Genomic DNA, 23,204 nt, shown 5'->3' on the forward strand with positions numbered 1-23,204 from the left:
TTTAAAAAATGTGTTTGAAAACTTAGGACTACGTTAGATACATTATTTTCAACAAATGCGATATTTGTTTGCACTTAAACCTATGTTTTTCTAAAGAATAAGTAGAATTAAATGCGATGCTCAACTTTATGGCCTTGCAATTAGGTGCGAATAACGATTAACAAAAGTCCATTTTTAAAAAGAATTTGGATACACGATAACCACGAAAATTAATCTCTCAATAAATTAGTTTCATTTTCAACTAATAAATGAATCAAGTCGATGATACACAAGATTACTATTGAAAAACACAACTTGTTTTTCTTACTTTGAATCTATTAAATACGAACTAACCTCCACCTCTCCACGATACATAAATAATTAAAACAAACATTCGATAATTTTATTTATATGCGATGGAAAAATAGAGAGCATACGAAATTGATGCATTCACCCAATTTCTTTTTCAATCCAAAAACTATGTACTTCTAGAAAATAGTTGGTAGGTGTCCCGTCAATGAAAAAATAAAGTATTATTTCGAAAAGCACTATTTCGCCTATTTGCATTTGTATTCCTGTCGATATTAAGAGCAATATAGACAATTACTACTTTTCAACGAAGCTATACCAAAAAAGAAAAAATAAAATTAAAGTAGTTTTCATCTAATCACTTAATTTTAAAATTAAATATCATACTTTATCTTAAACTTTAAATCAATTTAATTCTTGTTATTAAACTTTATATAATATAGTTCTAATGATTTGGTCCCTACAATTTAGTTTAAAAAGTGATATCAATTTCACTTCATGAATTGGTTCAAAATTAAATTCTAACATTTATTCTAATATAGAAAATAAATTTCGATATTTGATATATATTTGAGATGGTTTATTTATTTTTTATAAGAATATTATAACTATCACCAATTTGGAAAAGAAAAAGAAAAAGGATGATGTGGAGATGAATAATGAGCATGTCTTTCTTTTGAGTAGGTGAAAAAAGTTAAAGTTGATAATGAATGAGAAAAAATAGAGAAGTTTTGTTTTGATTAATGCATGAAGAATACGTGTCAAATAACGCGAGGGGACAAACTAGGTTGTGTTTATTTTTTCAAGGGGGCATGGCATCTGGTCGAGCGTCCTATCTATTTGCAATATGCAAAATTGTCTGACTCTTTATCACAGTCAATGTTTTTGGTTAATGGTTTCAGCTGTGTCCAATTGCAATGACGGAGAGTACGTAGCTCTTTTAATGAAGAGGGTTGGAACTATCCTCTCTTTTATTCTCCTTCTTCAATTCTTTGTCGACTCTCTCATTTATAATTAATGTTTCTGTTACAAATTTCTACACACGTCCTAATCCATACCACGTCACATTTCCAAATTCATTCCACCTCTCTCTAATTAAACCCAACTTTTAGGAATATATATTGAGCTTTTTTCATCACATCGAGACAGATACAAGATTTGAAGTTACAAACTCTTTACAAAAAAAAAAATGCGGTGTAAAACTCAAATAATTATGATATCTAAAAATCAAGTATAATTTAATTATTTAAGGTATTACAATTTAAAAAAAAATAATAATAAATTCTTACATCAAATCATATGTATTATATTGGAAAAGGCGTGCAACGTGAAAATTATTTAAATTGTAGTAATTTATAAAGTTAAGAATTAAAGGTAAATGGAGTGCAATTTTGTAGTGATAATTGGTACGATATAACGGTCAGCAAGATTCTTGATGTTGATTTATTATATATATACCCTAATTTAAAAATGCAGGCTTGGGTATTTTGGTCATTTCATTTCCTCACATGCAAGCAGAGAAAAATATATATTTTCTTATTTTTTGGACTACTTTTAGTTTAGGCATTAATAGACTACAATGAAAATAGATGCTTTAAAAATACAAAAGAAAGTAAAAAACAAAGACCTCTTCCTTAAAATAAGGAACGGAAACAGAAACGCAACTTTGCGTCACATTTGGAAGGGAACCAAAAGTTCCCTTATTTATTTCTTCTTTTTTTTTCTATAAAAATAATCAAAAATTTTAAGAAACCGAATCTTTTCAAAAATATAAAAAGGTGGGAAAGTATTTGAGGCCCAATGTTTAAAATAACAAAAATGTTCCGTCAACAATGGTAATATATTTGGTAACGCGATTTGATACAAGATCGTTTAGATTTGATTAATTTGTGGTTACACGATTGTTTATATTTGGGATCGTTTAGGTTTGACTGTCCAAATCTAAATCATTTTTTCTTTTCAAAATTATTTTTTTTTTCAAATTTTGGTATAAACGGGTTTTTTAATATTTTTTATACACAATCTTTTAATTTTAGTTATTTTAATTTAATTGGCTAGTCCAATTTTTTCAATATTCTTTATACACCATCTGTTTAAAGAAGATACAAGAAAGATGGTGAATCTTAAAAAAGAAAAATAGAAAAAATCGCATGTACAAAGGAAGAAGACGATTTGAGGGGAGAAAAGGATAAAAGGGTAAATCTAGAATATTTAAAAAAAAATGTATTTGATAGTTTGTTATATTTAGTAAAGTTTTCATAAAAAAATTTCTAAAATATTTAAAAAAATTTAATGTAATAAATTTTGTGGTGTTTTTTTTTCTTAAAAAATGCTACTCGTAAAATTGAGGTATATTTTTAATGTAGAAGTGTAATGGACACCTAACATGTATCAACGTTATATAGTTAGAAAATCGATCACCTTTCAAAGTTTACGATAGCAAAATTAAAATTTTAAATTACGTTTTTCTAAATGAATATACTTTTTTAAGATTATTCGTTTGAATTGTTTATTTAAAATTTTGAAAATGAAACTAAGTTTTCAAAACTAAAAAAAAAAAAGAATAGAACTAGTAAAAACGAATGGTCCCGTAAATATAGGAATTGGGCTATATATTATTTTTATTTATTAGAGAATTTATTAAAAACATATAATTTAAGTAGTAACAATTATGTGAACATAGAATAAGGTGGTTGGATTTGGATTAAATATATGCACCAATCCCAAGTCAAATCCCCCTAGGTACTAACTACTACCCCCACTTTATTACTCCCTTTCTCAAATACTCAACTATATTGACCTTTCCTAATCCAATAATTAAAGGACTACATTATACATAAACGGAAAAAGTGTAGTACATAACTCCGACTGCCAATGTTAGACCACGACGCTTTGACATGGGCATGTGGGATTGTGATTCACTCTTCTCTTTCTTTCCTTATAATTAATTATAAAATTTAAATGGAATAATTTTTTAATCCTAACAACATATGTTCATAATTCTGATGTGATTTTGTCCGTACACACACATATATAATAGGGTATAGGGGACATGTGGGTGAGATGGAATTTGATTATAAAATGGGGAGAAGAAAAAAGAAAAAAGAAAAAAAGAAAAAAAAAGAAGTGGAATATATTGGGATTGTGTATGATCGAGGCGTGGCGCCGATGGCGATGATGGCGTCAAATGAGTAGTAATGATGAAGATGAATGGCTCACCCCCATGGCCCCAAAGGAACTCAAAGGCTTTTGTTAAATTCGCCATTCACATCTCATCGCCCCAAAATGCTGCGTGTCGTGTCGTGTCCTGTGGTGTTTGGCAAACGCCAATGCCAATGCCAATGCCAATGCCCTTTTCTCGCAATCTCCATTTGGACCCACTTTTTCTTTTCAATTCTAATTCCATCCACTATCATTATTACTCCCACCTTCTCCATTCTCTAAACTTCTCGATTACATTCTTTTCCTACCCTCCAATCAACTCCCCTTTTCTCCTTCTACCAACTTTTCCTAAATAAATATTATTTTATACTACACTAATATCGAAAATCTTTCATACAATTTATTGTGTGACGTAATAACTTTAGAATAAGTATCAATTGGTTAGAGTTGGTTTTCGAACAAAACCTACACCAAATCGACTATAGTCGGTTAGTAAATGTTTAAATAGATCCCAACCACAAAGAAGAATAACTGACTGATTGATTGATTGGTTTAGATCGACTTAAACCTTTGAAATTTTTAACAATTGTTCTCTGTTTGGATAAGACACGGTTGAACTTTCCTTATCTCTCATTAACCGTCTTCTATTCAATCTATTTTTATTGGTCGACCCGATTTTTCGGTTTATCATACTCATCCCTAACTAATGCATTTTTAAAAACAAAATGAGATCCACTAACATTATAAAACGTGGAGTTTATAAATATTTATGAAAACAAATTTATTGTGTGAACATATAAAAAGCATATGGTATTACGATAGTACTATAAATTTTTCACGACTTTTCTTATTTCCTCCAATATATAGTTTCAACGTCGAAATTTCTTTCTATTTTTTCGATATTATTTTAAACTATTATATTTTAAGATGTTGAGAATCTCAAGTTGAAAAAAAAAAACCAAAATAACTCACACTCTTTATAAGATAGATGAGTTATTTCTCTAGTAGTGATCAATTGGTTTTACAAATCTATTCTATCAAATATGTTATCATAGCCCATTAAACCCAAACGAGTATTTGATTTTGCATTCCATATCTAGTGACTTTTTCTCTCCACTCCATCACAATATTCATAGCAAAAGCACGACAATGCGTGAGAAAAACGAAGATCGCAATAGATCGTAACCATTGTAGTAAAATTAAGTTAGACATAGATCATTCCAATGCAATGTTAAAAATGATGGTATTGTTTGATTTAAATAGAATAGAAGATTAAAATTGATTCGTTGAATATTTGTGTGGATCATTAATTATGTGTATGAAAAGAACAAAAAATGCCAAATTTGAATGGAGCACAATCCTAGCTTAGTGGGTTTTGTTTGGTAGTTTAGTATAAAGTCGAATGAGATCGAATTTTGAGGAAGTTTATTGCGTGTAGGCTTGGGCTTTGATTATAAGTGCGGTGGTTGGGGTTTTGGAATTTCCCATTCTCTACCATTATACTACGTTTTACATCTCTCACACTCTTTTTCATATATATATCTTCACATTAAACCCCCCAACGTCAATATTATCTTACCAATACACACCACCAAATCTTTGCACTCATTTAACACAAACTCAACATTTTTGAAGTTTAAATCTCAAAACTTACACATCCAATTTCTAATTTCATTATTTTTCTTGACAAATACCAATTTTCTTTATACAGAAAATGTATTATTTGTCATTTATTTAGCCGATATGTTAGGACATTTAAAGTTTTTAATTACGACTTTATATGGTTTTACCATTTTATATGTACATATGGTTTCGCTAATTAATACTTCTTTGAAAGGGTTTTATGACACTGACATACACAAATTCAAATAGTTGTTTTTTAGAATACATTTATGAACTCTCTTATCTTTTTACTTTAAATTAAGAAAAGTAATTAGCAAAAACACTTTTAATATGCCATAATAAAGTATAATTCAACCATGTTAAAATATTAGTCGAAAATAAAAAACCATTAATCACTTGTACTATAGAATATTAGTGCAAATTTGTTGTTCGTAGAAAATAAATTACAACGTGAATTTAAAAAATATAGAGGAGAAAAAATTAAACTAATATTGGTTAGAAAAAGTAATTGGGTAGAAATATTACAATTTAATTTAGTTGGTGTAATACACCAACCGAATTAATTATGAGGTTTTGTTGTTGTTGTTGTTATTATTATTATTATTAGTAGGGATTTTTTAACGGTAATAAAAATAAACAGTAATAAATATTTTGTTCGTTTGGTAATTGTTTACAAATTTTTTTAATTATAATTTGTTTAATTATTTAAAATTTATTAACATTTTAAGATGGAAAGCAAATAGGTATTGATTATTGTTTATTAATGATGGAGATGTTTTAGGTTTGGAGTTTGAACAATAAATTAGTATTCATTCATTTATTATATTATGTTCAAGATGTTGATTTCAACCATACTTCTCAACTATTTCAATTAGTTAGTTGAGTTAAAGTTTAATTAGATAATACGTCCATATATAAAATTTCAAAACATTCAATTTTACTGGAAATAAAATTATAATCGAAAGAAAAACAATTATTTATAAAACTAAAATTTTGAAAGATAATTTTTATATATGTCACGTAGCAAAATAAATTTTTTACAAAATATAATAAAATTTTAGATTTTATTCTGATAGCGATCGAAATAAGTTTATTATTTTTTGAACTAAAACTAATAGAAAAAGGACAATGGACCTACTTAATATTTGGGTAAAATATACTTTTTTAAGCAAGTAATTCAGTAAGATCAAACATGAAAAACAAAGAAAAAAAAAACTTGAACTCTCTTTAATTGGAAACTAGAACCCCAGACTAGAAACACGTCTTTCCGTAGAAACGGTTGAGGAAGAAGCCAAAGCTACTATAATACATTGATTAACTTTGTTATTATCTTTCGAAAATTGTACTAAAGTCAAAGGTAATATTCACAGAGGAAGTAAGAGAGCGAACCTCTTCAACAAAAGAACATACTTTGGTCCAAATCTAAACCGTTGAGAAAAGATTATCAACTTTATGTGATTCTTAATACTTGAAGTTTGTGTCTAAGTTGATTCATTATGCTCCAAAATATACATTTTTAATCCCTGAAGTTTTGAAAATGATCACTGAATTTATTTGACGACTAAGAAAAATGTAACACGATGTTTATTGATATTAATATTTAAATGAGATAAGAAACTTTACTGATCTTTATACATTTGAATATAGTTTTTTTAAGATGACGTATAACTATTTTTTTCATAATTATTTATTTTAAACGCTTTCTTTCCTTCATTTTTTCTTTTTGTTCTCAACCTCTTTCTCCTCATTTTCTTCGACGCCTGAATAAGAAATATATATTAATTATAAATATAGAGACAAACAAATTTACCATTCGATTCTTAGTTTGAGAGGTTGAAGTTGTTGATCTTCTCCAAACAAGCTTATGAGAAACTGTGGTTATAGAATACATAAATATAGAAAAAGAAACGATCGAGCCAACGGTTGGATTCTCCATAATTTATCATTAAACTTTCTTCTCTTCTCTTTATGAAAATTTATTTAAAATCCTTTAATCCTTGGATTGATCTACGTTGTGTACTGAAAAAATAGGAGGTGATAAAGAGAGGAAAAAAAAACACATTTGAAGGTTGGGTTCTGTCGTTTTGCGTGGTGAAGGTGGCCGTTTAAGTTATAAAGCGCATTTACTGAAATACCCTAGGATTGGCTCCAAATTATAGAACACAGAAATCATTGTCATGCGGGCCCGCTTGACAATCAAACCGAAAGCAGTGGCATTTACGTAAATAACCACATTATTTCATTCCCTACGCCGATTTTATTTGCCCCACCCGCGTAGCTGCTGCCAGCGCCAACACTTGGAGCTGCACATATCCTTCTCTCAACTCAGTAACTATAAATACGTCTCTGTTGACTCTCACACAACTTCTGTGGCCCGCTTTCCTTCTCTGGCGGTTTTGCTCTTCTTCCTACACCACGACTCATCTTCTACTCTTCTCCTCTACAATGAGGCTCCGTTTAGGGTTTATCCTCTCCATTTATCTCCTCCAGGCATGAATTTTGTTGCTGTTACGTTTTTTTGTTCTCTCTTTTGTTTTCTTCCCTTTCTATGTTCTCTGTGCACTGCGAGTTTGTGAGCTCTTCTCTGTAGTTTTGTCTCCTTCGTACCGTGTTTCTGTGATTGTTTGCTGAATGAATGTTGCAAAATGAGCATTTCCAGTCCTCAATATCTGCTGTTTAGTACTGTTCGTGTTCCTAGTTTCTCTTTCGCTTTCTGAATTTTGATTTTGCTTTCCGTATTCGGCAAAAGAATATGAGGAGTTTGGAGGAGCTTGGAAATGAATTTTATATCGAAAACAGTTAGGGAACAGGTTAAATAGTGCGGCTCTGCTATACAGGACTCTGAGGTTGATCACGTATCCGAAAATGTTTAACCGAATGAGCATCTTGATTGGTCTAAAAGTTAATTCCCAGACTCGCGAATAACTTTCATCTGCAATCATCTGTGGCCTCCAATGAAATAAAAGTGTAAATTGTGTAGCGTTGTGCGTACCTACCACTAGCTAATGTTTTTCTTATGGTATTCGGCATCTGTTTTAGAACTTCGCTTCATCGTGTAATTTATAGGAACGATCACTGACCTTGATTTCTTACTAAAAGTGGAGATATGTGCAGGTTCTATGTTTTGTCCTGGTGTATGCAGAGATGTCTAATACACGGTTGCAGTTATCTACGAATGGGACATCTGGGTATGCAGTCCATTTTGGTTGACCATTCTACATTTCATTAGAATAGTTATTTCTCAGATTACACGTCTAATTTCCTATATTGTGAATCATTTATTGCTGTGAGTAAGGTAGCTTGAATCTGTGCATTATTACTTTTTTTTAATCATTAACTTTTTAAGAGAAATTTTTGCTTTATTTTTCGCTTGAACTTGCAAATAATGCATACTTTTTCTGCCTTTAAAGGGAAAAACACTCCGAAGGATATTGTGTAATGTATGGCATCTGTGCAAAGCGACCTGATGGTAAAGCGCTGAACTGTCCTACTGGTGCCCCATCTGTGCAGGTACACTTTTGATTTCCTGTTGTTGGACTACTCACACGTAATTAATATTGGTGATTTTAAAATAAAATATGCAGAATTAGCTGTTTAGCCTTTCTGTTTCCATCAAATCTTACTGTTTGGTTTTGCTCGCTCGTTTTTTTCTTTATGATCACAAACTATTGTGTTCCCAGCCAGATAATCTCCTATCATCAAAGATCCAAAGTCTATGTCCAACTATTACTGGCAATGTTTGTTGCACAGAACAACAATTCGACACCCTACGATCACAAGTTATGCAAGTGAGATCTCTAACTGACTCGTGTTACCTAAACTGCGTTACATAGTTTCAGAGTTATTTATTGCACACTGATAGGAGGTCGAAAAATGCATCATGATATTTTTTATGAGAAATTTTCTTATAAAATCAATGTATATTGCTTCTACTAAATTGCATGACCCTGTATTCTTGAATGTCAACTATGCATATTACAGCCTTTGTCTGGGTATTATTTCTCCTGCACTGAAGTATTAATCTTTTGATTTTTGTTAATACTGTGCTCATTATTTGTTTAACATTGAATGTGCAATGCATTGCATTTTGTAATGTTAAAGGAACGTTAAAATTTCTGATTTCTCATTCTTCTTTTGATGAAAGTACTTCAAATATTTGGCCCATAATATGACTTATGTATTTTGCGCAGGCTATTCCATTTCTTGTAGGTTGTCCAGCATGCTTAAGGAACTTTTTGAACCTGTTCTGTGAGCTTACCTGTTCCCCAAATCAGAGCTTATTCATAAATGTAACTTCTGTTTTAAAGGTTAGAACACTCTCTTCTTATAACACTTGCATAATTATGCAATTCAATATTAAGTAGTATTTGTTAAGGAATTCATGTGTTTGTGTACTTTGTTTCCATCACTTCTGACCAATGATCAACCTTGTAGAGAGGCATATATTAGTTGCTCTTCCAATGGAATGTCTCTCTTTTATTCTTAACATGTGTAGGAGCTCATTAAAGCACTTACTTACCAAGTAATTGCACGTAGATGTTAGGAAAAACAAGGTTATGATGTAGTTCACTTTGTTTTAATATAAATGATGATAAGTGACATTTGTTCTCTTTATTGTACTGTCATTTCAATATTCCAGTTTAGTTTTCAGCAAATTGTCGTATGACCTTTCTACTAAAGATTTGAGCTTGTATGCAAGCAAGTTCCAGTCCTTTTCCTTTCTTCCTAGCAGTCTCTGTCAATAAATTGTAAGCTGATTGTTCTTTCTTGAGATTAGAGTTTCTTTGGAAGTAAATTCCAATTTTGCTGCAAAAATTACAGCTCAAATAAATGTGCGTATCTGGAATCACTGTGCATTTTTGTTGCATTTGCTCTGAATTTCCATTTATTTTCTCTGCATGCTCTTTTGCTATGCTGACCGCTTTATGATTTCTCCCCTTATTTTAGCTGAATGCTAGAGCAGTTAGAGGACCACATTGAATCTTAATGGCTTGTCTCTGTTTTTAGGTTAATAACAGCCTTACAGTTGATGCCATTGATTATTATGTAGCTGATGCTTTTGGTGAAGGGCTATATGAGTCCTGCAAGGATGTAAAATTTGGTACAATGAACACTCGAGCCATGCAATTTATTGGTGCTGATGCTAAAAATTTTAAAGGTTAACACCCTCTCTTCCTCTCATGCATGTATGTGCACACTCATTCATTATTTGGTTGTTGGACAAACTTATACCATGATAAGCTGATGCTGTGGAGTTAAATCACATTTTTTAAGTACTCAAATCGGGAAATTTAATTTTTAAAAAAGGTAGAAAGTATTTTGTAATGGTTTTCTCTGGAGTGGAGGAATCAAAGTATTGAAGGGGAAGAAGAAAAGACGCTTGCTTTCTAAACCTTTGCCTGTAGTGTTTTTTCTCTTTTGGAATGGATTGCTCTTAATATACATATGAAGGCTCGTTTTATTGTGTTCTCTTTTCCTTCTAAAATTTGGACATTGGTATGATTGCGGGCAGAGTGGTTTGCTTTTATCGGTAAACAAGCTGGCCCTGGCTTGCCTGGTTCACCATATGCCATTGGATTTCCATCTACGGTGTCTGTGTCATCCGGAATGAAGCATATGAATGCATCTGCTTATTCTTGTGGAGATACTTCACTGGGATGTTCCTGTGGTGATTGTCCTTCAGCACCAGTCTGCAGTACCACTGCTACCCCCGTTTTCCATAGAAAAAAATCTTGTTCAGTGAGAATTGGGTCTCTCAAGGTGAGAAAACACCTCACAAATTGGCCATCTTGTTTTTTATGTGTGTTAGTTTTGCATATTTTATTTAAAGATTTATTTTTCTAACTGCTACAGGTCAAATGTGTTGACTTCACTCTGTGTATCCTATACTTTATAATTGCCTCTGCTTTTCTTGGATGGAGTTTGTTTTATCGCAAATCCCAAAAGAGCCTTTCTTCAGGAACTAAAACAATGCCAAATATCATGGATGGGGGCAGTCTCCATTCTGCTACTCGGCAAAAGGATGAAAGTTTGCCAATGCAGGTTCGTAGTTCAAAGTAGATATTTCTGTAACGACATCTTCAGTTAACTTAGTGAATCATCTTAGTTTAGTTTGCCATTAACCCTCCTGCTCTTCATGTTGGTAATATGTCGCTAATAAGGTAATGTTATTATGCTTCACATTTCTATCAATCTTGTGAATTTTGTTGATTGATTGGCCTATAAGAAATTTCTACCAGATATTTTAGCTGTAAATTAACAATAATTTTGCTATTTGGTTGACTGAAGGCTTTCCTTATTTGTTTGTCTGTCCATTATTCATATACTCAGATGCTTGAAGATGCTCCTCAAATCAGAAGTAGGATTCAGCTTTCAGTTGTTCAGGGATACATGTCCAATTTTTACAGGTACTAAACGTTGCTGCTTTACTAGTACAGATGTAAAAAACATATTTATGACTTTTTTTTATTCACGTGCCTTCTCAGGAAATATGGAACATGGGTGGCCAGAAATCCAACATTGGTGTTGATTTCATCACTAGCCATTGTTCTACTTCTGTGTTTAGGTCTCCTTCGTTTCAAGGTGGAGACAAGGCCTGATAAGGTATAATATGGTTCATACGAGCTTCAAATGATTGACAAGGAAAAGTCCTGTTTCAATCAGTTGAAGTGCTGCTTTTTTTTTAAAAAAAAAATTAATCCATTCTTTTCTTGAGGATCTCACTCTCTCTCTCATCATCCTGACGCATTTGCATGCATGTGTGTATTCAGTTTCCTCTTTCTTTTTAGGACCATCCATTTTTTTCTTTTTCTTTGAATTCATGCATGTAGTATATATATGTATACGTTTATTTATTCATTGATGGGTAGATGTGATTCTGATAAGCAAATTGTGTGACAATTTTGGTCAAAAAGATGCAACATGTGGACCATAGTAATTTACTTGGTTGTGTTTAGAAATGTGTGAATCAGTGTCGTCTTGCTAATCAGCAACCAGTGTTGCTTAGCTGCATGAGGGCAACAGAGGTCACTCGTGATATGGAGAGTTTAGTGGCGGAATATCTTCATCTCTTTATTACTATTCATTTGATTGTTGTTAGTCTTCCTTGTTATGCTTGAGTTGGCTGCTAATACTGGGTACCCCTTTCTGTTAACCTCTTATGATGGACCTGATTCAAGTCAGATTCTAGGTAACTTTTCCGAAGCTACAACAATCTTTTATTATATAATTCAGTGAAGAAAGTTTTAGTTGCCTTTTACAGTAGAATGGGTTATCGTGCTTGGCTTCATGTTGTTTGCAATCCTTCTTTGTACTAATTATTATACTTGTAGCCCAATGTCAGTTGTTGGCCTCTTGATGATTTCTACATTTTTTTTCAGCTATGGGTAGGACCAGGAAGCAAAGCATCCCAAGAGAAGGAATTTTTTGATTCACATCTAGCCCCTTTTTATAGGATTGAACAGGTGGAGACTATTGTTTAATAATTCTGCAAACTATTAAAATCGTTTTAATTAATGGATTATCATATCTGTTGTGAAGTTGGGCTGCAGAATGATTATCGTCTGATATTGACTTCGGTCTACTTCTAATGCCATATTTCTTTTATAGATTATAATAGCCACAGTTCCAGATTCCGTGCATGGAAAGCCGCCAAGTATTTTGAACGATAACAATATTAAGTTATTGTTTGACATACAAAAGAAGGTATTTTTGTGACTAGAATAACACTTCAAGATTGGTTTCTTTGTTATGGGATTAGACTGTATTACTTAGGATATTTCTTCCCGTAGTTTAAATGTAATATTTACATATGATGATGTCATTCTCAGAATTTCTTCTCCACTTGTCAACTTTTACAGATAGATGGTATTCGAGCTAATTATTCTGGCACAAGCATATCTCTAAGTGACATTTGTTTGAAGCCACTGGATCAGGAATGTGCCACCCAGAGTGTGCTGCAGGTGGATATTCTGGATTGCTCTTTTGATCTAATCTTATAAAAACAAACAAACGTCCACTGAAATATTTCAATTGAAAAATTTCTTATTTTTTTCTAGATCATCAATCTTGTGGTTTTAGGTTATAGAGCATAATTTTACTATTTATTACTGAAGTATCCACTCTATTTGACAGTATTTCCAAATGAATCCAGAAAATGTTGATAACTATGGAGGAGTCGACCATCTTGAATATTGTTTTCAGGTATTATATATTGTTTGGTTTTCTGATCTGGTTTTGATTGTTAGACAGTAGAGAATTAAAATGCACGAGGCATTTAAATGGTTTGTTTCCTTCAAAAAAGAAAAAAAAAGGTACTTGATTTTCGAAGTATAGTTCTTGTGACTTATTAGAGTAGAATGATTTGTTTCCTTAAAAAGTAGAATGAATATCTTTTGTATTGTCTTCTCCCATTTGCTCATATGACAATCTTTTACTTTCTTGTATTTGTTTTTATTTATTTATTATTATTATTTTTTATTTCAGCACTATTCCTCTGCAGACAGTTGCAGGAGTGCATTTGAAGCTCCACTTGATCCAAGCACCGCATTAGGGGGATACTCCGGGAACAATTATTCAGAAGTAATTTACTATGGTTGTTAGTTGGTAATCTAAAATTGAACCAGTTAATCTCCCATCTGACCATTAGTTTTTCAAGACAGGCTTCTGCATTCTTAATAACTTATCCAGTAAACAATGCTATTAATAAAGAAGGGAATGAATCTGGGCCAGCTGTGGCTTGGGAGAAAGCTTTCATTCAGTTGGCTAAGGTTGGCTGTGGCTTTTACGTTCTTTAAATTGTGCTACCTTATTATACTTTTCTTTCATTGTGACATATGTGAAAATGTGCTCTTTTCATTTTTAGTGACTTCCATATGTGAAAAATTGCCTAAATTTGAAATTTTGCTGTAGCTTTATCTAAAAAACAATCTTCTTTTTTCTTCATTCTTAAGGTGGTGTTCGGAGTTGAGTTTTGGGCTGTGGGTTTGATCATCCTTAGCTTTTTAATCTCAAGCTGAGTTTGGGATGACCGAAGTTTGTAATCATTGGCATTTAGTTCCTCCCTATTCAATCATCATGAAATAATTTTATTAAAAAATTACCAATTATATATTTTTTAAAGGTTTACTCATACTTCAAGTAATTTAAACAAATAATACTATAAGATTATGGGTATTAAAAATGAAAATATGTGATGTAGTTATAATTTTAAAGTAATAGATTAAACAAAATTTGTCCAATTTCCATATTTTTATTAATGAAAAATTATTACTTTTCTAATAATAATAAGAAAATAAAAAATTAATTCTCACAAGTTTCTCCTCCCAGAGAACAAGAACCATTTACAATCACAAGCCCAATGAATCTCAATCTATTGTACCTCCAAACGTTTGCTTTCAACTTCCCTACTTTTCTTACTAACCTCGTTCCTCTTAATCCTAGGCTCTATAACTCTGGGGATCCAGTTATTTGGATGCTATGTCTTCCTTCATTTGTTTATAATTTGATATAACGTTATGGAGTCTGTCCTTCTCAGGATTGTATGGAATTTCTCAATATTAATCTACTTTTGTGATAGGCTGAGTTATTGACAATGGTGCAATCTCAAAATTTGACGCTTTCTTTTTCTTCGGAAAGCTCCATTGAAGAAGAACTAAAAAGAGAAAGTACTGCCGATGTCATCACGATCTTGGTTAGTTCTTTTCTAGAGATAATGTAGTTCGGTTAAATTTTCATTTTCTGACCTTATTTATTTATTTAATTTTCTCCAGATACTTGCATTATACTTTTTATTTTATTTTATTTTATTTAGTGTAGAGGTAGCTTCCCGTCATGCCAATTTTCCTTCTAATTGTCAATTCACCCTGTTTACGTAATTTATCTGCAGATAAGCTATCTTGTGATGTTTGCTTACATATCTCTAACTTTGGGTGATAGACCACATTTATCTACTTTTTACGTTTCATCAAAGGTATGCAATGGGCGCTCTTGTAACTTCATTTAATTCTACTTTGGCCATTCATCCTTTATTTTCTTTTCCTCTTTGGTCGGATTATTTTCTAACTCACCAATGTTTCCTCCCAAGCGTTGGAATTTCTGCATTAGTAACTTATGTTTCTCTTCTATGAACAGGTGTTACTTGGTCTCTCTGGAGTTGTACTTGTCATGTTGTCTGTTCTTGCATCAGTAGGTTTTTTCAGTGCTATTGGTGTTAAATCTACTCTAATCATTATGGAAGTCATTCCTTTCCTTGTTCTGGCAGTAAGTTCTGTCTTTTCTCGTCCTTGCACTCCTGATTATGTTTTGTTGGACTTTGTGCACAGATGATCATATCAGTTCAACATATTGTGCAAATCTGATGAACTTCTGTGTCTTTTTTATGCCCAGTGGAACTGGGCCAATACTATCTGCCATATTTTCTAGGATTACACCTTTTGTTGCTTCGTACTTGTTCTTCTGTTTAGGTACTCATATAGGGACTGGGTTGTTATTTGTATAACCTAGAACTTTGTTCAAACTTTGAACCTTAGAATATTTTGGTTTGGCTGAAGAATGAGATTGTCATGTTACTTGTCAACTTCTTCACATGCTATTGGCAAGTATTTCGAAATTTGAAATTTTGGGAAGAGAATATGTCTTACAGTGACAGCACTATATACCCAAAATTTCTATGCATTTTATCACAATTATGTTTGAAGTGAACAAGCTGAATCTGTCTTGTTAAGCACGATAACCTATTATTGCCTTATATAATATATATCGTTCTTAAAATGTATATCCACTGAATACTGATTGGCTAATGTCTTCATAAATCTTGATCATATCTTGGATCTATTGTCAAAACCATAACTATTGATACACTCTTATGTGAAGTCCTTTTTATGTTTCATTTCTAATAAATTTTCTCATCTAAATATCAGGTTGGGGTGGATAATATGTGTATATTGGTACATGCTGTTAAACGGCAGTCAGTAGAATTGCCTTTGGAAGGACGAATTAGTAATGCACTTGTAGAAGTTGGACCATCCATAACACTAGCAAGTTTATCTGAGGTTCTTGCATTTGCAGTTGGAAGTTTCATTCCTATGCCAGCATGTCGTGTTTTTTCCATGTTTGCAGGTTTGAGTATTTATCCATTGGAAAGCCGTCAAGGATGCTTGAGATATACATGTCTTAATTGAGACAGGCATAGTTCTCCAATCACCATTTTCATTTTCTTATACAGCGTTAGCCGTTCTTCTGGACTTCCTGCTCCAAGTTACAGCTTTTGTTGCTCTAATAGTATTTGATTTTCTAAGAACGGAGGATAAGAGAGTTGACTGCTTTCCTTGTATTAAGAGCTCAAGATATGCTGGCAGTGATAAAGGTAGTATTTTCACACTTCTTATATCTTGATCTACTTTCTTTTTAAATACGTTTGTTCTGATTTATTGGTGCAATTCACTGTGGTGATACCTTGTCTTGTTGAATATTGTTTAGGTATCACTCAGAGGAGTCCTGGCTTGTTAGCTCGATACATGAAGGTAACTTTCTAATTGTAATACAAATTCTTTTTTCTTTTCTTTCTGAAGCTCAATCCACTGGTATTTTATATTAACTTACTAAACTTTTCATCGGAGGAATTCTACTTGTGTCCAAGAGAACTGTGCGATATTTAGAAGGAAAATAAATAAATAAATAAAAGTTGATTTCTCTTTTCAGGAGCTTGATTTCTGCTTTGAATCTAGACAATGCCATTTCTTTTGTTCTTGATTTAAAAGTTCTGTTTTTGGCTCATTTGTTCTAATATAAAAGTTCTTTTGATATAATTCACGAAAGTTGATGTAAATGTTCAAACTTCTCATTGGCGTCATCCTCTTACACTGTCAGTTAATTTGAAGTATTTATATTTTCCTAATGTCAACTTTTGCATAATATTTGACATTTCATTATTGTTCTGTTTTCTATTTCACGCTCCCTTTTTTGTCCATCCAGGAGATCCATGCACCAGCACTTAGCATCTGGATGGTCAAAATAGTCGTCATATCCATCTTTGTTGGGTTCACATTGGCAAGCATAGTGAGTTCTCGATCTGTTGTCTAGCTATTAGGTTCCCTGACCATGCTTGTTTATACGGGATGTTAATTTTCCTTTATTCCAAATTCACAGGCTTTATGCACCAGAATTGAAGCTGGTTTGGAACAAAAGATTGTGCTACCCAAAGATTCTTATCTTCAGGTTTTTTATTTTTATTCATTTTATTATATATTTTGAAGGGATGCCTTTCTGTCTTATAGTTACATCCTAAAACCACTTATTTCTTGATTTTTTTGCCTGGCATGTAAAAGCTGTTTCTACTTTTTATGCAGGGGTACTTCAATAACATCTCAGAACATCTCAGAATAGGTCCACCGGTATATTTCGTTGTAAAGAATTACAATTACAGGTAAAACTATACAAGAATTACGTGCTCTAGCTTGTGGTTAGTTTATAATACTTTTAACTGATTGGGACCAAATATTTTTCTTGTACAAATTCATGTTTGACGGATTTATAAGGCTCTCCATGGTGTTTAATGGTTTAGGTTCTGCACTCTATCTTGTAGTTAGTTTATAACATTTAGTGTTGGTCGGGACCAAGTATTATTCTTGTTTACATTCATATTTTATGGACTTTATGGCTCCCTATGTTGCACTTTATAATATAGATTCTGCAATTTTTAGAAGTTGAAGTGCTGAAAGAATATGGGGCCTTTTACCATTTTTTGTTGGCATATTGTTCCTACGCTTACCCTCATTTGCTATCTTTGGCTGTCACATTATATTTTGTCTCAGGAATTTAAAATTTACCAGGCGTAGAACTTTATGAAGAAACTTATATCTTCAAGTTTATTCATTTTATTTTGTTACATGCTAGGCAAATAAACGTTAGTGGAATTATTTTTTAATTTGTCAGTTACTGAAGGTATTCTTTTCCCTTCATGTCTCAAAAGTATGGTTTTCCTTTCAACTCTAAATAAAAATACCGTGCCAACTTATTTTCACGATATAGTCCTTTACCATTTTGTGATGAACTGTAATCTATATTTTATATGGATTCTCTACAACATGGTAACTGTCATAGTACAAGCCTTTGTAATACAAAAGTGGTAATAACGAGGATGGATTGTTTTCATATACTCTCTCTCTCTCTCTCTCTATCTCTCTCCCTCCTTCTTGTTACCATCCTGATATCCTCTTACTATGCTCAGCTCAGAATCAAGACAGACAAACCAATTATGCTCCATCAGTCAATGTGACTCAGACTCTCTTTTAAATGAGGTATGTCTATCGCCGTTTCATTTTCACAGGAAAATGCACGTCTTTTCCAATATTCTTGATGTGCTCCAAATCTTTCTTGTTGCTCATGTTACATTATTTTTTCAAACGAAGGATTTTTTGGTCTTTATTTTTTCCTCTTTCCTGTAGATTGCAAAAGCTTCACTAATACCAGAGTCGAGTTTCATTGCCAAACCAGCTGCTTCATGGCTTGATGATTATCTTGTGTGGATATCTCCCGAAGCATTTGGATGCTGTCGGAAGTTCACAAATGGGAGTTATTGCCCTCCTGATGATCAGGTCATGTAGTTCCTTTGAAAATTTTCTTGTGAATTAACATCATGACATAGCTGCAGACTATTGTTCATTCCACAGTTGGTTTTGTTTTCTATATTTGGTTTTATCTATACTTCACTTCTTTCTGATGCAATGATTTTACCCTTTGAAGTTCGTTTTACTTGTAACTATGTGGTTGTTTTATAGTTTACCAATTATAAGATATATTGGTGAGGTGATAACAGTTGGTCCATTATTTTTTGAAATATTTGAGAATTGTTGGTAGTTCTGTGCCCTGTATGTTATCTCCTTAAATTTACTGAATTTAGTCTTTTTCAGCCCCCTTGCTGTACTTCAAGCGGTGGTGGTGATTCTTGTGGTCTGAACGGAGTATGCAAAGATTGTACAACGGTAACAACTCCCTTTAAGTTGGATTACAGATAACAAATTAACTTCTGCTGGGTTGCTTTTCAGTGTTTTGCTAAATTAGCAGCCAATCCCGAGTCATGGGTGCTAATTTCATCCTAAAATTTGTAAATATTAATGCTTAGGAATTATGCAGTGCTTTCTTCACTCGGATCTACACGGTGGTAGGCCATCTACTGCCCAATTTAAGGAGAAATTGCCATGGTTTCTTAGTGCTCTGCCTTCTGCTGATTGTGCTAAAGGAGGTCATGGGGCATACACTAGCAGTGTTGATCTGAAAGGTTTTCAGCATTGAATTCCTTCTATTGCATTATTGGATAATAATATGCTGAGAGTGGAATATTTCTTACTACCTTAAACTAACGCTTGCATTTTTATTTTTTATTCACTAGACTATGAAAACGGTGTTATTCAAGCATCTTCTTTCAGAACATACCATACGCCCCTGAATAAGCAGGTGTGGTGTGGTCAGTTTCTAATTGTGATTTAGATAGTTGTATCTAAAGAATATAATTCTTTTTTTTTTTTTTTTAATTTTTTTCTTTTTTAAATATAAAAAAATTATCAGGTTGACTATATTAATTCGATGAGGGCTGCTCAAGAATTGAGTTCGAGGCTTTCTGATTCTTTGAAGGTAAAATTTTCAACTACAATTTTAGTTTGATTCTCTTTCTTATCATGTTATTTTGAACTAATAATTTTGCTTTTCACTTGGTTTCAACATTTGATTGAGTTCAGTGACGAACTGCTTTTGAACATTATTTCACCTTAATTCTTTCTTTGAACTACTTGCTTCTGTTGCATTAGCTTAATCTTGAACTTATCCTCCTTGTCATTTGCAGATAGAGATCTTTCCCTACTCTGTATTTTACATGTTTTTTGAGCAATACCTCAATATATGGAGGACAGCGTTGATCAACCTTGCCATTGCTATTGGTCAGTAAATAAGGACATTTGTGCGTGCGTTGTTTAATAAATAGTGTAGAAGGCTACCTTGCACTTCCTGTAATACAAATTTGTCCTCCGCGATGATGATATCAAATGCTTTGTGCTTATTTTTCTTTCACTTATTTTTATTTGAAGACCTTTTAAGGAAAATTATCATCCCCAATATAGTTATAAAAGATTTCTTGGTGATACTGAAAAGTTGAAAAGCATTGATTTTATATTCTTTTACTGCTTTCCAGGTGCGGTTTTTATTGTATGCCTGATCATTACATGCAGGTTAGTGATGGTGTTACTGGCATTCAAGTAGACAGATATTTTTCTCTTCTTCAAATGTGCTAACTAAGCTTCCTCGTGCTTGATTTCTTTGTTGTAGCTTATGGACCTCGGCTATCATCTTGTTGGTGTTGGCAATGATTATTGTGGATCTTATGGTATTTTCTTTATACCTAATTATCTCCGGAATGCTATATTAGAAGTTAGTTTAATTATTTTAATATCTATCAGATGTTTATATAAATCTTACCCTTTGCTGACAAGATAATACTTCGCAGGGCGTGATGGCAATTTTGAATATCCAATTGAACGCAATCTCTGTCGTCAATCTTGTCATGTCTGTGGGAATTGCTGTTGAATTTTGTGTGCATTTGACACATGCTTTCTCGGTCAGTACATGATTTCATTTTTCACTAATGCACTCCACTTAAAAGTCAACCGTAGTCATAATCTTTTCATAGGGGGTTTACTTTATGTAATAAAATCCACAACTTAACAATTAATATCATACAGAAATTAGTCGGATTATACAATGTCGCATGATTAATCAGAATGGGCGTTTCAATTAACAGACTGCCTGTCAACGCTTAACATCTTTGGCTAAACTAGTGACTAGAGGCATAATTATCATACCGTTGCCACAAAGGACGGCCTATAATTTTGGGAACTTTTCTCAATCAGAATTGATTATACACTGCTCTCACTAGTCATGCGTTTTCTTATTTATTTATTCTCTTACAGGTAAGCAGCGGAGATAGAAATCAACGGATGAAGGAGGCTCTTAGTACAATGGGAGCATCTGTTCTTAGGTACCATTTGCGATGTGTTGTAGTGGAGCTCTGTTTAGATATGCAATCCTGGAAATTTAACCTTGTGTCGTTATTATCATTCTTTATCCAATTTATTTGCCAGTTTTCATTTACTTTATACTGATGCTTGCAGTGGAATCACACTAACAAAGCTAGTCGGGGTCCTTGTACTTTGCTTCTCTAGGACAGAAGTTTTTGTGGTATTAATTTCATCAACCCCCAAATTTAAATTTTAAGTAATCTATTTGCGAGGTCCATTTATATCTTCAATCTATGTTCTGCAGGTCTATTATTTCCATGTGTACTTGGCATTAGTACTTCTTGGATTTTTGCACGGCCTCGTATTCTTGCCGGTAAGTATAGACATGTTTCTTCTGTACAAGAGGTTGTTAGGTGCAAGTTTTGTCTTTTTCACCATGGAGCATACTTATAAAAAGGGAAAAAACTATAATGATTCCCGATAAAAAGGGAAAATGTCCTTGTGTCTCATAGTAGTATTTGTGGGTTGGGTCAGAAAGGGTTGAAATACCTTTTTGACCAAACATGGTTATTTGGGTTATAAAAAATTTCAACCAAAACACTTAACATGTTAAGTAATGAACCCAAGCAGCCAACCAAGAAATTTTTGGGTTTGATTGGATTGAGTTGGTTCGGGTTATTTGCATGAGTTATACGACAACATTTGCACATGAAAATTTGATATTTCTAATCAAGTTTTTACACCATTCTGGATCTTTTTCCTTCTTTGATCTTATGATATTTTCTTATTGTACCTTTGGTGAACTGTGACGGATGGTTATACCAAATTCTTTGTATTCTGCAATGCAATCATCCAATCAAATTTGACATGTATTTATGAAAACATCATGGATCGCTGCAGGTAGTGTTGAGCTTGTTCGGTCCACCTTCAAGATGTGTATTCGTTGAGCAACAGGACAATCGGCCCTCTACTTCGTCTCGGTCATAAAGAGTTATAATTGAATTTGCATCACAGATGAACAGCCAAAGAGGGTTCCGTAGGCCTTTGAAGGTTTGGCGCATTCATTCATTGGCACACATGCTTAAACGCCAATAAAGAAAGGAAGAAAGAATATATATATATATATATATATACACACATACATATATATATATAGTACCTTCTAAGTTGTATAGTGAAATTTCCATACAAGTTAGAGTAAGTTATTTTCTTAATTTGTAATTTATATATTCCCTGCAATCCAAAGAAAAAAAACATTTAAGTTCTAATTAACAGTATAGACAATTCTAATATCGCTGACCATCATGTTAATTAGTGAATATCGTTATAATTTTTGAAAATCCAAAGTAGCTATACAGGGTTGTTGGTCGAGTTGTTAATAATTTTCTTGATGATCAGATGTTCACTCAAGACTGGTCATGGAGCTATTTTTTTTATCCATTAGCATCCATGGATGTTGACCTCGAGATCACAAAATTCTCGCAGCTCCAATTACATAGCACTTTGTTTAATGGCTATTTCGAATTTAGCTATCCTATTTGTAGGTTGAGTTATTTTCACGTTAGGTGGGGTTTATTTGTTTATTTTTTCCCTTTATGAATTAACAAATAATGATTTTAATAGGGTACATAGTAATTTTTACGTTTACTCACTTCGCCTATGCTATTGAATTTGATGATTCTGTTTGCTTCAATTATAATATATGATCACAAAAATGTTGCTTCAATTATAAATATATGATCACAAAAATGGGAGTATTGACATAAATTATCAATGGAATTGAATGATTATAAAATAAACATGTTTTCCGCACTGAATAGACCATTTTGGCTTGCGTCAGTATTCATGATATTCAAAGTTCTCGTTTGATCTATTCTCAAATCACATCATGAAATAATTATCAATAGTTATGTTAGAAAAATTGAAGTCAAAGTAAGATAAAAACTATTTTGATGGAACAAGGAATAAATATTTCTGATCAAATTAAATAGCTACAATACAATACAATACAACCCAAGCTGGGATATGATCACTTATTTTATTTACTCACCATTTTGTTCCTTCTGTACAAAAATATTTTATAACATATTGGTGATTAGAATCAGATACAAACATTAATGGAGC

At 32.5% G+C, this 23,204-nt stretch overlaps 1 protein-coding gene across 4 annotated transcripts; it reads left to right on the forward strand.

Moving 5' to 3' along the window:
- The first annotated feature begins 7,355 nt into the window (after nucleotides 1-7,355).
- LOC103493815 (uncharacterized) lies at nucleotides 7,356-22,348 on the forward strand. Of its 4 annotated transcripts, none has more exons than XM_008454742.3 (39): nucleotides 7,358-7,563; nucleotides 8,188-8,261; nucleotides 8,484-8,583; nucleotides 8,754-8,861; nucleotides 9,264-9,380; nucleotides 10,081-10,231; nucleotides 10,586-10,833; nucleotides 10,927-11,115; nucleotides 11,404-11,480; nucleotides 11,559-11,676; nucleotides 12,453-12,536; nucleotides 12,682-12,777; nucleotides 12,933-13,034; nucleotides 13,207-13,275; nucleotides 13,558-13,653; nucleotides 13,734-13,841; nucleotides 14,651-14,764; nucleotides 14,960-15,043; nucleotides 15,205-15,333; nucleotides 15,993-16,191; nucleotides 16,298-16,438; nucleotides 16,552-16,595; nucleotides 17,047-17,130; nucleotides 17,221-17,289; nucleotides 17,421-17,497; nucleotides 18,302-18,371; nucleotides 18,519-18,668; nucleotides 18,984-19,055; nucleotides 19,207-19,351; nucleotides 19,463-19,527; nucleotides 19,639-19,704; nucleotides 19,913-20,006; nucleotides 20,258-20,294; nucleotides 20,392-20,449; nucleotides 20,570-20,680; nucleotides 21,033-21,100; nucleotides 21,234-21,300; nucleotides 21,385-21,453; nucleotides 21,981-22,348. In XM_008454742.3, exons 1-39 carry the CDS (start codon nucleotides 7,519-7,521, stop codon nucleotides 22,065-22,067), a joined length of 3,882 nt encoding a protein of 1,293 aa, XP_008452964.1. In that variant the 5' UTR covers nucleotides 7,358-7,518; the 3' UTR covers nucleotides 22,068-22,348. The 4 variants fall into 4 exon arrangements, 3 of the variants coding, with proteins under 3 accessions (XP_008452964.1, XP_050943735.1, XP_008452965.1); XM_051087778.1 differs by lacking the exon at nucleotides 7,358-7,563 and adding an exon at nucleotides 7,879-8,057; XM_008454743.2 differs by lacking the exon at nucleotides 7,358-7,563 and having other exon boundaries at nucleotides 8,219-8,261; nucleotides 8,758-8,861.
- Nucleotides 22,349-23,204: the final 856 nt, after the last annotated feature.

This window comes from Cucumis melo, chromosome 7, assembly GCF_025177605.1.
Source record: "Cucumis melo cultivar AY chromosome 7, USDA_Cmelo_AY_1.0, whole genome shotgun sequence".
In the NCBI taxonomy this organism is placed as follows: domain Eukaryota; kingdom Viridiplantae; phylum Streptophyta; class Magnoliopsida; order Cucurbitales; family Cucurbitaceae; genus Cucumis; species Cucumis melo.